The sequence below is a fragment of the Schistocerca gregaria genome, chromosome 2 (assembly GCF_023897955.1).
Source record: "Schistocerca gregaria isolate iqSchGreg1 chromosome 2, iqSchGreg1.2, whole genome shotgun sequence".
Lineage (NCBI taxonomy): Eukaryota > Metazoa > Arthropoda > Insecta > Orthoptera > Acrididae > Schistocerca > Schistocerca gregaria.
In genome coordinates, this window is record NC_064921.1 from 151,839,121 (window position 1) to 151,853,419 (window position 14,299).

Genomic DNA, 14,299 nt, shown 5'->3' on the forward strand with positions numbered 1-14,299 from the left:
TCTCATTGATATATTCCACAATATGTCTCATACACATATCCCACTGTAAACAAATGTTAAGAGTCAAAGTATCTTGTACAGAAGAGAGTAATGTGTACCCTAACACAATCATTTTTTGCGGGTGAAAGGAGGAAATAAATAAATTCATAGAAAATATGATTTAAAAAGGTCACGGCGTTCAGTGCCGGAGAATAGTCGAAATCATATGGAATTATCACTCTTTCTTGTTTAAGAACGTTGTCAATGACGCAGGTGGGGAATCCAAGCGTGGAGAATGCAGTTGCTGATGCAACAGGTATCCCGAAATAATAAATGATATGATCGTAGGGTATTGTTGCCGTGAATATGAGGTAGCTCGGCCGCCTATAGCGAGTCTTCTTATTTGACATCACTTCGGCGACTTGCGCGTCGGTAATGATGGTCAAATGACGACAAAATAAACACGTCAGTAATAATATTGGTTAGACAATATTCTTCAGGTGACAGACGGAAGTAAGAAGTGATACGGGTAGTTTTATAGCGCACCCGAATAGTTGCTTTTCAAGTTCTCTTCGCTCTCGGGACGGGGGAAATAGGAACGTAGATTTTTGAATATACACAACTTGTCAAAACGATTAACACATTTAATAACCAGAGATTCGTGTGTGTTTCGCTTTCTCTGCAATGATTCAGACGAAAGAGTGCCGCATTGCGTTATCCTAAAAGAATTGCGCTTTCGTACGGTATACAGGACCGGGAAACTCAAATATATACGTTCTTTTAACTAGTATGCCAGCTATTTTACCTCTAGTAAATTCATTTCTTCCTTGTGTAGAATGATGACTCTGAATTGAAATATCTCATGTGTTTTATCCTCCCTGTGTGTTCTAACCATTTAAATCTGAGGTGCGAGACAGAGCGGCCTTGGATTGCATGTATTGACATGACGGACATTACACTATATTTGTTATTAAAAAACTCTAGGATCAATAAGAAGTAGCTGTATTGAACACATTAAGGTATTAGTTTTAAGTTTGAACAGATAGCCATTCCCAAAACTATCTACAAGTGCGTTATGTTGAACTTCCCTCATTCTAATGAGGAGAGTGGTGGCTATTCGGGTTTCATCGATCATAGCTACCGTGCCGGAAATGTTGTTTTTATCTGGTGTATTAAAGCTGCTTTATACAATATAATCAATCTAGTTGAGCAAAACATTGACGTTAGCGTTGCAGGAGCGTTAATTGAACTTGTCTTTAGCAGATTGAAAACAAAGATATTTAACGTATAAAAAGAGCGAAGTTGATATTTAAATTTTTGTGTATTTTGTAGAGCCGCACTCAGCAAGTGTTTCGGTTTGGCAAGTCTTCAATTTTGTGATGAATATCCTGATCTGGGAATGTTTAAACGACGAGAGATGCATATCCAGAAAATCTTGTTGTCAGTATCGTAGTTGTGCTTCATGTAAGTGAAAATGGCGTCGGATGGCGAAGCCTCTTGTGGTTCTGACCCAAATTTTGCCGTCATTTGCTCATTTTTAGAAAGATTTGCGAAGTCATGTGGAATAACACACCCAAATATCTCAGAGCTTCAAGAAATGCTAGAGAATACACAAGAAGGTAAGTAAAATCGATAGTTTCGCTAATTATTTGTGCTTTGACAAAAGCGTCAGTACTGTGTGCTGTTAGAGTTTCTCAGTGTTTGAGCATTATTTTGCGGCAGAAATGCAACAAAATACCGTTATACTGTTACGTTTTATAAATCTATTAATATTTCGACCAATTATTTGCTCTCACAGCGTTACAGATGTTACACTATTAAAAATGCTGTAATGACTTCTGCTATGACAGATTTGTAGAGATTATGGCGGGGCTTATTTAAAAAACTGAAGGTGAACCAAAATACCTTCTCAAGATAACTGGGCACAAATCTGTTCACAGTGACACAGTTGACGTTTTGTGCTCCATGTTCATAACTAAGATGTATGTGGAAGGTTAGTGTATTTACGACAGATGTGTACCCTAACCTATATCCAGAACGACAACAAAAACAAAACCGAAAGAAACGAATGTACATATTTACTGCCTGATTTTGTCAGTTATCTACTGCTTGAAAATATTTTTCCAATAACTATATATATAATTAGCAATCAGTCTAGGAGTTTTCCTAAGTAATGTTATGATTGTTCTGTTTGTAAACATACTGATGCTACTTGAGCCAGTCACATCCTTTGATTACAATAGCAATTTTCTATGCCCTTTTCGTACTCACTATTGATTGACCATATTTTGACCATATTTTTCCTTTTTTAAAATTATTATTAAAACTTTGCATGCATATTGCGTTCTTTATACACATTGTTTTGAGTTGTGTCAAATCTGGACAAGTGCTTTGTATTTTATTGACGTGTTCATAACAAAGGTATTAACGTGAACCGGAGTATATATTTCACTAAAAAACTTCTTAATAGTGTTCTTCTTCTGGAATAAAATTTTTCTTTGAAATCTACGTGTCTGTAAGAGCGCCATGTGTTTGGTTTGGCAGCCAGTAATTTAACACAACATCTTACTTAAAATTCAACTGGTTTTAAAAGTAATAGCCAGTAAATTAACCAGCTGCAGTACTAAAAAAATATTATTGGTATGCTCAAAATTATATATAATACATGAATAAGGAAGCCAGCGCAGTTTGTGAATGCATTTTTTATGTCCACTTTTTAGTGTATGTGCAGTTTTTATGTTTCAACAGGTGACACCGATTGAGGCAGTAACTCATTACCACCTGCAGTGCAGTTCACACTTCTGAACTATTTGTTCTTCTGTTAAGCAAAAAGCTCAATTTGTTCGTACAGTGCTTAACAGACAACCCACATTGTTCTCCATTTGTACCAAAAGTAATGGTCTGAATAAATAACAATAGTAAGTAACTCTAGAATTATAATAGTACTGTCTGCCAATGAAAAATTGAGGTATTCGGACGATAAGTGTGATTTAAATGTTCAGGATTCAATCACTTGTTGAATTGAGGATTTTTTTCTGTTACTTGCATTTGTTTTGTCTGTAGTAATGATTTGTCAATGAGGAAACTATCAAGTTGCATCAAGGCATGGAGTTGATGTTAAATTGTAAGTCCTGCTGTAACTGTTCAGTTGAACAGTCGGAGAAAGAGGGTATAGAGGAATGTTCAATACAAGTCGTCGGCTTTGACCAATGACATAGGAAACATGTGGGAAATGCTGTAAGCAATATAGCAACTATAACGTGATATTGTTGGCGATATTTTTCAAACAGGCTGAGCTGCTGGTCAGTCTGTCACCACAGCCAGGTTTTTTTGGTAGTGTCACATTCATTGGGTTTTCCAACTCACAACCTTCCAATCAATCCTATTTCTTGGGCAAAGCTACAGATCAGTCTGTCATCACAACCATCCCACCCCCCACCCATAAGCTAACGACTTGTACAGAATGATCCTCTTGTCCCAAGAAAGGCAAGGGCATTCTTATTGCCAATAGGACCACGCCTTGTAATTATCTGTGGTTTTCAAACCATCTCCATCTTTATGATTACTGTGCAATTCATACTAAAGTGTTTTGCAGAGAGTTCAAGGAAACACTTTCAAATGATTTGTCACTTGTTCTCTGTCAAGTAACACACGTGAAAAATGAATATCTAAATCTTTCCATGAAAGCTCTGCTGTCTCTTATATTATCTCGACATAGGTGGAAGTCAACAACTCACTCTTATAGCACAACGTGCAGCTCTCTAGGTTATGAGATCGAAGGGTGAGTCATACCTTGCTTAAATCCATGCCGCAAATTAAAGACGGTGGCTGGTGCATTGGTTTTTAGGAGGTTTCTCAAGCTTGTTCAGGCAAGTACCGGACAGGCCCCCAATTTCCGCCTCAGGAAGTACTAACAGTTAAAATACAGTCGTATGCAGAATGAAGTTTACACAGTTCTTAACCGCGTGGCACTCGTGACTTTCCTCTCTTAGGAAACTAATGGCTATGGTGACAGGAAGGGGATATGTCACAAAATTAAGAAAAATAAACTTACCAAATTCTTGAGTACAATGGACCCCTGTGATAAATAGGTTTAATGCTAAGTAAAAGAAGCAGAAGAGATGGGAGTCAACAAAATATTTTGGCATTTGGAATTTGACTTCCAGAAAACGTTTGATATGGTGCCCCACTGTAGACTGATGATTAAGTTACAATTGTGTGGCAAATATTCCCTGAGATGTGCGTATCTCAAAGACTTCTTAAGTAACAGAATGAAGTATGTTGTTGTTGATTATGAGTGTTCATCAGAGATAAGGGTATCATCCTGAGTGAGCCAGGGAAGTGTTATACAGCTGATCTTATTTCGTATATAAAGATATGGTCTGACAGACAGGGTGAGCAGCAATCTGTGGCTGTTTGCTGACTATGCTGTGATGTACAGGAATGTACCATCATTGAGTGATTGTAGGTGAACATAAAATGGCTTAGACAAAATTTATAGCTGGTGTAATAAATGGCAGCTCGCTCTAAATGTAGAAAAATGTAAGTTAATGCAGATGAGTGTGAAAAACAATACCATGGTGTTGGAATACCGCATTAGTAGAGTGCTGATCATGTCAATCAAATATTAGGGCATGATCTTGCAAAGCATTATGAAATAGAAGAGCACATAAAGATAGGGTAGAGGAGGCAAATGCTTGATTTTTTTAGGAAAATGTTGTTCATCTTAAAGGAGACTGTGTATGGAATGCTATTGTGAATCACTCTTGAGTACTGCTCAACCTATCGATTCGGATTAAAAGAAGACATCAAAACAATTCAGAGGCAGGCCGCTGGATTTGTTACCTGTAAGTTCGATCAACACACAAGTATTATGAAGATGCTTCATGAACTCAAACGGGAACCTCTGGAGAGAAGAGGACATTGTTTTCATGGAGCAGTATTGAGAAAAAGGTAAAATAAGAGAAATTAGGGCTTATATGGAGGTACACAGACAGTTGTTTTTCTCTTGCTCTATTTGCAAGTGCAACTGAGAAGTGAATGACTAGCAATGGTATAAGGTAATATCCACCATGCACCATATGGTTGCTGGCTGTGTACGTATGTAGATGTGGATGAAAGTTGGTGATCAATCTTCTGTGAAAAGATTTTGCCGCATTGAAAGATGCCTTTGCTGTAATGATTACCATCCCAACTCGGTTATCATATCCATGATACTCTGTCCTCTATTTTGTGATAATACAAAGCAAGCTGCCATTCTTTGAACTTTTAAGATGACTTTCACCAATCCTGTCCGGGAAGTATCCCGCACTTCACTACAATACACCAGAATGATATTTACAGGTATAGTGTAGGCATTCTCTTTAGTAGATTTGCCACATCATCTAAATGTTCTACCATTAAAACGCTGCAATCCATGCTAAATTTTCTTATTTGATGGTTCCAATTTAAGTTATTCGTAATTGTAATTCTGTGGTTTTTAGTTGAATTCATAGCCTTTAAATTTGTATGATTTCTCATGTAATCAAAATTTAGTGATTCGTTTCATATGGATATCCTGTCAAAATCATTTGCTGAGCAGGTTTTCTTCTTCTGATGACTATACTAGAAGTTAAACAACAGCATAATTTTCAGACAAACTGTGTTGTCTCCTAAATTGTTTGTGTGGATTGACAACAGCAGAAGGTCCATAACATTTCGTTGTGAACCCCCCGATCCTGCTTTTGTATCTTTAAATGACTTCCCAGCAATTACTATTAACTGTGACCCCTAGTAACAGGAAATGACAAATTCAGTCATGCAACTTAGGCTAAACTCCATATGTGCTCAATTTGATTAGAATGTGCATGTGAGGAACTGTGTCAAAAGCCATCTGGAAATGTGGAATCAACCTGAGATCATTTGTCGATAACATTCGTTGCTTATTGCAAATAAAGAGCCCAGACATCACAGCGGCCTTTGATGTTTTCCATAATCCTGTTCATTAAATACATCAAAGCTGTGGAGCACTGTTTAAAGAAAACATTTTTACTTTTGGTTAGAAACACCATTATCCATGGACTTGTCACTTGAATGAGGGAATGATGACTTTGTAGTTTTGTCCCTTTTGTTTGGGATCCAAGCAAAGGAACAATTTTTTTGGTCTGGGTGTGATGAATTTGAATATTTTAAAACAGGGCTGTATGCAGGGTGTCCCATTTATTGTGGCCACCCTAAATAACTGTTTGCCCAGATGCAAATTACAAAATGTTTCAAGCAAATGTTCTTTAGCCATCAGGGGGTCATCAATCAGCATGATTGTCTTCATTGTAGCTTTGTTTTTTACAAAGATATGAACAGCGGTATGACTTTTTTAAATGACACCCTGTAATTTTTATTCAGTAATCCATTTCCTATCCTAAAGACCTATTCAAAAATGTATCACAGTGTTCCATTTACTGAAACACAACATTATTAATTGCATAACACAACATTGACTTTGAGCCCGGGATCACAAACTTATCCACTTGCTGGAGTTGTCAGAAAACAAATGAAAACCAGGTAAAAATGTGAACACAAAATGACTCTACTGTACCATTGCCCTGGAGTAGAACAGTGGTGACTGGATGCAGATACACGGGTGCACTCATTGAATGAAAGAATTATTTACTGCTTCCAGTGTTGCCTGCTGAAGAGAAATACAAGCAACCACGATATGTTCCTGCATGTCCTCTGGAGTTATTGGAATATTGTGATAGACAGCATCTTTAATGCACCCCCAAAGCAAAAACTCCAGAGGATTTAAATCAGGAGACCTAGCAGGCCGGGTAACTGTTCCTCCTCGACCAATCCGTCAGTTCAGAACACAATGTGCACACAAGGCACTATGTGCTGGACATCCATTGTGTTGATACCACATAAGTATTCTGGTTCTTAGCGGCACTTCATCCAGAAGAGGTGGAAGAGTTTGTCTGAGGAAGTTGGCATACACTGTGCTGTTTAGACTACCATTGATGAAATAAGGGCCAATAATTGTACCAGGCATCACACACCAGACGTTAACTCTCCATTGACGCTGATGTTCCACCTGTCTAAGCCGTAGTGGGTTGTCGCTGGACCAATAATGCATGTTCCTTGTGTTTACTTGTCCTTTGTTTGAGAAGTAACATTCATTGGTAAATAGAACATGTAAGAAGTAGTTCAGATTGGCAACGATTTGCTACTGTGCCCACTAACAGAACTGTATACGATAGTGGAAATCATTCCCATGCAATTCTTGATATAGGTGAACAGGGTAGGGATGGATCCGGTGACGTGTAATAATATGATGTACACTGGTTTTAGGAATGCCAATCTTGTGTTCCAACTGTCATGTGCTCACATGTGAACTCATAACAACGGAAGTGAGAACAGTAACTTCGGCAGCTTCGTCTGCGCGAGTGCTATGATGATTGCATTGTCGTGGGTTGAAACTTCTCGTTTCCTGAAACGTCGCAACAAGATGAGAAAGTATCCATCGGGAAGGTGGGTTCTTGTCAGGATATTGCTCTCTGTACAGTTCCGCTGCCTGCGTAGCATTTCGCGTACCTTCAAGAACAACAACAATAATAAAAGAGACATTATGTCAATGCAGTTTGTAGGAAGGACAGCCTTTTCTGTATGCCTACTCTACACAACAGTATGTAAAAGGACTAAACTACTGTACTAAATGTACCGATACATAAGAAAACAGTATTGCAATTACTGTTCTGCTAACTTACATTCCCCATAGATGAGTAGCATTTGTACCTTCTCTTCATTGGTGTACATTCTACTCACACAACTCTTCAACTGAAGATGTTTGATGAAATGATGGGTGTTAATTCCACTTATGTTTGTATTTGTCTTCTGTCAATGTCAGCACGTGGATGTGTTCCATACCTTGGTACCTGCACTGAGTGCTGGGAGTGTCAATGTTGTGTTATATAATTAATAACATTGTGTTTCAGTGAATGGTACACTGTGATACATTTCTGAATAAGTCTTTAGGAGAGGAAATGAATTACTGAATAAAAAATACAGGGTGCCATTTAAGAAAGTCATACCGCTGTTCATATCTTTGTAAAAAACAAAACAAAAAAACAAAAAAAGAAGCTACAACGAAGGCGATCATGCTGATTGACAGCTAAAGGACATTTGCTTGAAACATTTTGTAATTCGCACCTGACAAACAGTTATTTAGGGTGGTAAAGATAAATGGGACACCCTGTATATTAAAGTACATTATGGCAATGTAAACTAGGATATATTGCTGGTCGCCGCATAGAGGAGTTGTTAAGTGTCGGACAGGGATGTTTAAAAGGAGAATGTTGGTTATTAATTGCTCATCAGATGTGTGTGTTCACACACACACACACACACACACACACACACACACACACACACACACACACACACACATATACACACACAAAACAGCAGGTTCAGATTTAACCCCAGCTTTAGGCAAGTAAGAAACAAGGGTAGAAACTTTATCAGTTTTATTTATGACCCATCCTAATGAAATTGATTGACAGGAGATTATAACTTAAATCCTGGATTATTTGTCAATCGTGATGTCTCTCTGTACTGCACTTTCCTTTGTTTTTAGAAAACTATTGACTTTTTATCATTATTTTGTCTGTTTTGATTCCATGCTACAGAGTTAAATGCAACAAAATACACGCTTCCCAGCTTGCTGAATTCTCGGAGTCATGGAGCATGTAGAGTTCTGTAATCCTAATTTTTTATTTACTGTATCTAATCTGTTATATAAATTTCATTTCATGCACATACATCAGTATCAAGCCTTCCATCCTACTTTTTATCTTTTTCCCAAATGTTTATAAAACTGTTTATGATCAGAATTTTTGCTAAGATTTCCATGCATTTGGCTAGTGTCTCATCGTAGATCGTAGGTACTTTCATTCATCCTTCAGTGAAATCAAAATGTGTAGGATTGAAAGATAACTTGATGAAAAGTGGCAGTCTATTGTTTGTTAATATTTATTGCTACCACACTGACCACTGCTCTTCTCACTGAGAGCTTAAATTGAGAGGTACGGACAATCTTTCTTGTGCATTTGCCTTTTTCACAAAAAAAGAAAAAAAGTGCTGAATGCTTTGAGATATGTGTGTACTGTACTGAATGGCCAGTAACAGGGCATAAAAAGGAATGACAGCTGTAGTGTGACACAATTGAAGAAAGTGTCTGAAAATAAATTAATCACCAAAAGCCGCGAAAAGGAATTACCTGTAATGTCACATAATTGAAGAAAGTGAGTAAAAATAAATAAAGAAATAAATCACAAGATACTTTGTGCAAGAGTAACTTGTGCATGAATTTTTTAAATTAATGTTACAGGTACAAGTATGCTTATTGAAATATTCTTTAGAAGTAAAATGATGAATATGAGAAAAGATAATATGCATTGAAAGAAGAAATAGTCCCTCCCCCCTGCTGGAATTTAAAAGATTAAAGTGATAGAGATGACAATATATTTTAAAAAGTATGCTGAGATAGCTACTTACATGTTCCATAAGTTGTATTTGTAATTATCATTGCAGCATGGAATGAGTAATCAGTTACATGAAAGCTACTTACAAATCTTAAAATTTATATGTTGCTACATGCTGATCATTCACAGAAGAAATGGAGGGACAAGACTACATTGGAAATGATTTTGGGATCAGGATGTATGATGCTTGCAGATAACATGGTGCAGCTTTATATGAGATTGAAGTCAGTGTGGAATAACTTTTCTTGACAGGGAGGCACAGATAAATACATCCAACAGTGACTTCACTTTGTAGCCATATACTATATGTGGCTTAAAAAAAGACTGTGAAAAGCATCCCTAAATGAAGATGAATAGAAGGATGTGTTTGCACATAAAAATATTGTAGTAATTTGAAACTATAGTAAGTAGAGAATACGAAGTCCTTGGGTGGCAAAAAGCTGTAAGTGTATAAATGCCAATCATACCGATTCTACCAGTAGTTCAAGAAAACTTCCAAAAAATTCAGAAAGAATGTTAAAATGTGTATAAGTAACAGAGAAAAGAAACTGACTATGTATGATATTAGAATTGGACACACTGTCAGAATTTTTTTCAATTTGGAGAGGAATACGATGGAAAAGTTAATGCATGTGTGTATTAAATTTGAATTTGATTGCAAAGGAATAATAAATAGTTATTTGGTACAAAGCAGATGTGTAACAAAAGTGAAAGAACTTACAAAGAATCTAGTTACTGATGAGGAGTTTAATGAAGAAAAACTATTATTGGTGTGATAGGGAATTTGGCATGTTCGTAACATAATGAATGAGCCATCATAACCCGTAGCTCGGTAGGAGCTATTAAGCAAATACTTTGTACACAGTACTAAAGAAATGTCACCAGAAAAATGTGATGTGACATGAAATAATCATAAGCAAATTCATATATTAAAGAGGAAACAGATTGCTTGTTAAAATGTGTTATCGGTTACACACAAACAAAAAAGGTAAAGCAAAAGATTTAAAAAATATGTATAAATTGATACTTAAGTAATGATGCATTGATTTCATACTTCCTTTAAAATACTACATCTACACCTCCACTCTGTGAACCACTATGGCAGAGAGGACATTCCATTGTACCAGTTGTAAGGATTGTTTCCTGTCCATTCACATATGTGGCACAGGAAAAATGATTATTTAAATGCCTCTGTGCATGCTGTAATTAATCAAATCGTGCACTCCTGATCCTTAAGTAAACAATACGTAAGTGGTTGTAGTGTATTCCTAGAGTCGTCATATAAAGCTGGTTCTTGAGACTTTTTAAGTAGGTTTTCTCTGATGATTTACTTCTATCTTCAAGAATCTTGCCAGTTCAGTTTCTTCAGCATCTCTGTGACACTCTCCCATGGGTCAAACATACCTGTGGCCATATGTTCAATATCTTGTGCTAATGCTGTATGGTATGGGTCCTCACACACTTCAGCAATATTGTGGAATGGGTTGCACAAGTGATTTGTATGCCATTTCCTTTGTAATTTGATTGAATTTTTCCAGTATTTTACCAATAAACCGAAATCTACCACCTGCTTTTCCCACAAGCAAGCCTGTGCGATCATTCTGTTTCATATCATTACAAAGTGTTACAACCAGGTATTTCAAACAACGGAAAATACAGGATGGAATGTAACAATATTATGAGAAGGAAAGTTGTTGCTCACCATATAGTGGAGATGTTGAATCACAGATAGGTACAACAAAAAGAAGTGACTCAGCATCTCCACTACATGGTGAGTGGCAACTTTCCTTCACAGAATATTGTTACACCCAGGTATTTGTATGAGTTGGCCAATTCCAGCTGTGACTCATAGATATTATAGTCATCCAGTACTACTTTTTTTTCATTTTGTGAAGTGCACAATTTTACATTTCTGAACATTTAAAACAAGTTTCAGATCTTTGCACCACTTTGAAATCTTATCGAGAGCTGAGTGAAAATATGTACAGCATCTTTCAGACAGTATTTCATTACAGATAACTGCATCGTCTGCAAAAAGTCTGAGATTATACTGTTATCTGCAAGGTCATTAATGTACAATATGAATAGCGAGAATCCCAACACACTTCCCTGGGCACATCTGAAGTTGCTTCTACATCTGATGAGAACCTTTCATCCAAGATAACATGCTGTATCCTCCCTTTCAAAAAATCCTTAATCCAGTCACAAATTTCACTTGATACCCCATATGATCATACTTTTGATAATAAACAAAAATGTGAAATTGAGTCAAATGTTTTTCAGAAAGCAAGAAGTACAGCATCTACCCGACTGCATTGATCCAAAGCTTTCAGTATGTCATGTGAGGGAAGTGAGAGTGGGGTTTCACATGAGCCTTGTTTTCAGAATCCATGCTGTTTGGCATGGAAGAGGTCATTCTGTTCGAGATAGCTCATGTGTTTGAGCTATGAATATGTTCTAAGATTTTACAACAAATCGGTGCTAGGGATATTGGATGTTAATTTTGTAGATCACTTCTACTACTCTTCTTGTAAACGGGTGTGACCTGTTCTTTCTTCCAACTACTGGCCATGGTTTTTTGTTTGAGAGATCTATGATAGATTATAGATAGAAGAGAGGCTGACTCAGCCACAAATTCAGTATAGAATCTGATAGAGATTCCATTGGACCCCAAAGCTTTATTCATTCTTAATGATTTCAGCTGTTTCTCAACACCACTAACACTTATTTCACCCATCCTTTCAGTGCTATGAAGATGAAATTGTTTTTCCTTTGTAAACTCTTTCTTGACAGCCAAACACGTTTCATTCAGGATCTCTCTATCTATAGTCCTGTGTTTTGTTTTGTGCCCATTATGCAGTAGTCTCAGTGTCTTTACAGTGACTGTATATTGTGGAGGGTCCCTCCCATTATGAGCTTTTGGTGGGTACCTATCTATACTGTGCATGGTCAACTATTTTTTTTTTTTTTTTTTTTTAACTTGAGCCATAGTTCCTCTAAAAGCTCCTGCCAGTGCTGAAAGTTTCAAGATCCTCATTTAGAATGACTGCCTTTTTTAAATCTAGTTTACTGAAAATGCATATCTTTCTATTTGTTTTAGTTGTCCTTTATACATTGGTAACCACTGTATCTACAACATGGTCACTGATACCAGTTTTGATGGGAACATCCCCAAAGAGTTCAGGTCTCTTTATTGTCATTTAGTCTAGTATATTTCTATTGTGAGTGTGATTATGAACTATCTGTTCAGGTAGTTTCAGGGAAGGCATTTAGTAATTTTTTCACATGATGCCTTGCCACACCCACCACTAACAAAACTGTAATTTTCCCCATTAATTGTTGGATAATGAAAGTCTCTACCAATGATTGCAGTTTGATTGTGGAACTTACAAGTGACCTAAGGTTTTCTCTAAAGTTTTCGGTTACAGCAGGAGGGGAATATGACACATGATGGAAGGAACCTGTTACCATTTTATGCCCACCCCTGACACTGAATCTTACCCAAGGAATCTGACATGCAGCTTAAATTTCTATCTCGGTGGATTTGAGTTTATTGTGTTCTGTGAGAAATACACCACCTCCATTTCCCATTACCCTGTCCTTAACACTTAAATTTTCCCCAAAAATCTCACTGCTATCAACTTTAGGTTACAGCCAGCTTTCTGTACCTAGTACAATGTGAGCTTTACTATTTTCAGGAGTGCTTGAAACTCTGGCACTTTGTTGTGAATGCTTCAGCAGTTATCTACTAGGATTTTAATACTCTCACCTGTAGGGGACTTACTTGTGGACTTTACAATAATGCTTCTTGGCCGCCTGCAGCTGTCTTTGTTGGAATTCATGGGGGGGAGGGGGGGTGGGGGGGGAGGGGGGGGGGAGGAAACTTAATGTACCCCCACACGCAGTCAGCTGCTTGGATAGCAACTTCTAATATGTAGTACATACCTGACCCATTTGATGGTACCATACAGTTCTCAATCCTGTGACACAGCGTAAGTTTATCCCAGTAAAAATCGTGAAAATATGCAGCATCAACTAAGCATGTGTTCTACGTGGAGCAGCTAACAGTACAGATACTATTGTGGAACAGTATTTGGCAAGAGTGGGACAGAGAAAACAGCCAAAAACAGGGACTATATGTGCATGGTATATGAAAGTTATTTATAGAATGCAAGAGGTCTACATAACAGCATCCACGTAAAAGCATGCTGAAGAAAACAGGAGGCAGATCACTGTTGATTTGTGTCATGTCATGAGCTTTTCTGTAAATACCGTTTCAGAACCTTGCTAAACAGGAGCTAAAATCAAGTTCACTCAGTCACAGAATACAAAAAATAGTGAAGATCATGATTCAGTACACAGGGATGTGATAAAACCTTGCAGAGGTAGCACTGATGTATGTAGAAAATGTGGACAATATGAGAAAGTTTAAATAACTTCAGGTATTCCAATACTGTTTTCTTAACCATTGTATAGAAAACGAGAAAGCTTTGAGGATTATTTTTGTATTAAAGTATGTCAGCGGCATCAGGCTCTCTTCCTAACAGTGCAGAACTTTTTTTGACACCTGATGACTGTAATAGAAGAGTGTGGTGGCAGCTAAGTACTAATGCAGATTTGTGTGTACAGTTCCACTGGTTTTGTAGCGAGGTGGGCAGGTGTAATTTGGGCTAGCATCATCTACAGATGTCAGACATCTCTAACAGTCTTGAGGATAATTCGAGGACTGTGCAACATTGAGACAAGATCCTCCAATCTATTTTATTTATTTATTTATTCACCTAGAGAGCATGTAGTACAATAAT

The 14,299-nt window shown here is 37.2% G+C and overlaps 1 protein-coding gene across 2 annotated transcripts in view; it reads left to right on the plus strand.

Moving 5' to 3' along the window:
• The first annotated feature begins 695 nt into the window (after nucleotides 1-695).
• Nucleotides 696-14,299, plus strand: part of LOC126336577 (uncharacterized) — a 147,180-nt gene continuing 133,576 nt past the window's right edge. The window contains exon 1 of one of the 2 annotated variants that reach the window (XM_050000433.1): nucleotides 696-1,598. In XM_050000433.1, coding sequence (XP_049856390.1) covers nucleotides 1,454-1,598 — 145 coding nt within the window. In that variant the 5' untranslated portion in view covers nucleotides 696-1,453. The remainder of the gene's footprint in view (nucleotides 1,599-14,299) is intronic. The other variant, XM_050000434.1, reaches the window with a different exon arrangement.